The following is a 2500-nucleotide window of genomic DNA, read 5'->3' as shown; positions in this document are numbered from 1 at the left end:
GCAAAAGTGAGACTCGTTTTATTACTCTACGTAACAATCAGTGTCAGTAAAATGATCGGAAATTAAAAAGCTCTTTTTATGGTAAAAATATCATACGAAAGTTTGCCTCTGAAACTCGACAACCTGCTCATTATGTGTTATTGCAGTTATAAAACAAAGCAGAGGATATTCAATCAATTACAAAAAAGGTCTGCTTTCTTCATCTTGAAATTTTTTCACTGCTGTGCTCAACCGCAAAAAACATTATCCGCTTCAAATTTCTGCTTACTTAAAGAAGTTGTTGGGTATGGATTTTAATTACCGCTTGCATGGGGCAAATTTGAAGCTGACTAGTCTGTGAGGATTATATTTACATTTGTGTATTTCGTAACGGTTTTCCAAATCAACGGGGTAATCTAATTATTTTCAAAGCCGCGGTCAGTTTCCGGACGAAAAGGTGTGGAAAATTTTATCCGATTGTCTTTTTTTTTTTTGACATAAAAATAAGTTTTCATTGATATAATGCGATTTTTTTTTCATACAAATAAATCTCATGTCTCTATTATTATTTGACCCTTATTTTTATTTGTCCTCTTGGATTTTGTACTACTCTTTGTCAGGTTGAGAAAGACACATGTTTTAAAGGGCAATGCTGCTTAAGGAAGAAAAGAAAGACTAATACAGAAATCTCGACAGAAGTTGAGCATTCAGAAAGTTTGCAAGACGTAACGTACATACTTCTCGCAGAAAAAAATTAACTTTCGCTGCCGCACGAAGTGAACCAATTACAGTACCAACGGTTTGAGCGTAAAACAATGGCGGTAGAAAATAATAACTGGGGCATGGTGTTTCCCTTGCAACTCCTATTTTCAACATGATCAAACAGTGGTGGTTCTAACTCGACGGCGAAAAATGTCGTAGTTGGCAAGGGTCCTAACTCGCTGCATCTCCAACTTACCGCTTCGTGAAATTCCTCGCTCGAATGGTGCATGATTTCGACATGATCCTGAAGAGTAAACGTGCTGTTTATCACAGATAGCGAGCCATCCAAGACCGAAGGACTTCTCTGCAGAACTAGTTCATGTGAGGATATTTCGAAATTCGTGTTTGGAACTGCCATCCTTTTTACAAAAAGACGTTTTTCCTCAAAGCCTAATGTCCTTGTTTTACGTTGATTGTTAATTTCAGTTCAGTGTCAGAACGACTAGACGCTTAAATGAAGTTCCTTTCCTTTCCAAGCTTTATGCAAAACAATATCTGAAAAAGAGCCTATGTCAACTTAAAATTGATTTAAGCCTGTTTTGTGGTGTCTCCAAAGATTCTGAAATAATTATGCCAGCTAATACAGTTTGCCTAATAACAAGTTACGCAACGGAGTTGCAAACAGGTGCAAAATAAATCAAGTATAAGGCAGTGGAAATCATATGACAGTGCAAATTGGTGGATATTTACCGAGCCACGAAGCGGCGAGGGAAATATCCACCACTAGCCACCAAGGTGAATAGTTGTTTTAGTGTATTCTAAAACAGTAAGATAATATAGCACAAAAAGATGATTTTAACTCATTTATTCCTGCAAAGATTACAACACATTCGGGTGCAAATTCCGCGCGAGTTGCTCGGAGGTGAATAGCAAAGGATATCCGGAGTTTGAGTAGCCAATCACTGAGCTCGCGCGCTCAACGCTATCCACTGTTTTATTATATACTAATGGCGTTTTCTCTGTCCTCATTGGTTGACAAAGTGTATACTCCAATTGCTATTAAATAGCCACTCTCGGTCATGTAACAAATAACTTTTTGAAAGACCTGGCCTTTTAATAGAGTTCGACGTCAAAAGCTAACTGAACGCATGGTCGAAACTTTCATCATTTGAATACAAAAAAATGTCCAATTTTGTGCTTCCTCAGTGGTTATCATAAAAAGCCCGTTATCCAACCGAATCAACGAATTACTCCTAGTCTGTAATTTTTGAAGTCGGAATTACAATGTTATAGTATCCTAAAAATACCGTTAATACCGTTTATTTGCACGAAATAGTAAACGATTTACATTTATGGCGAAAATGGCTTGAATATTTTAATCGATGATCAGCTTTCGCTCTTAATTTTTATTCAAATTAAGGATTAGGGTCCATATCGTAAACTGGGAAAATATAACGAAGATATCGGTGACGTCACCTATTGTCATTAACGTGTCAACCAGAGCCTCATTGGCTGTCGAAACAAAGGGTCTTTTGTTTCTGTGGTTGCCACATTTGAATAACAAATTAAAGCAATGTTGTAAACAGATATCTTCCCCTTTGGTCGAGTTCCTAAACTTGCAAAAAAGAGAAGAGACCATTATTTTCCCAGCGCGGATAGCTAGTTCAATAAGGTTATTATTATATAGATGGTTTTCAATCACGTGATGAGACGGCCACGCACAAAGCAATTGCAAATTATGTGTTTTGCATTATAATAGGTTTAACTCCCAAAAGACCTTTTTTTCTATTGTTCTGTGAATCAACATGGCCGCTGTGAC

At 37.1% G+C, this 2500-nt stretch overlaps 1 protein-coding gene across 4 annotated transcripts in view; it reads right to left on the bottom strand.

The window, feature by feature from the left end:
• Positions 1 to 2500, bottom strand: part of LOC137992144 (transient receptor potential cation channel subfamily A member 1-like) — a 22741-nt gene that overhangs the window by 20154 nt on the left and 87 nt on the right. For 3 of the 4 annotated variants that reach the window (XM_068837276.1, XM_068837279.1, XM_068837277.1), the window contains exon 1: positions 938 to 1216. In XM_068837276.1, coding sequence (XP_068693377.1) covers positions 938 to 1099 — 162 coding nt within the window. In that variant the 5' untranslated portion in view covers positions 1100 to 1216. Of the gene's footprint in view, positions 1 to 937; positions 1217 to 2458 lie in introns of those variants that run through there. The other variant, XM_068837278.1, reaches the window with a different exon arrangement.

Source organism: Montipora foliosa, chromosome 2, assembly GCF_036669935.1.
Source record: "Montipora foliosa isolate CH-2021 chromosome 2, ASM3666993v2, whole genome shotgun sequence".
Lineage (NCBI taxonomy): Eukaryota > Metazoa > Cnidaria > Anthozoa > Scleractinia > Acroporidae > Montipora > Montipora foliosa.
This window is presented reverse-complemented; position numbering and strand designations above follow the sequence as displayed.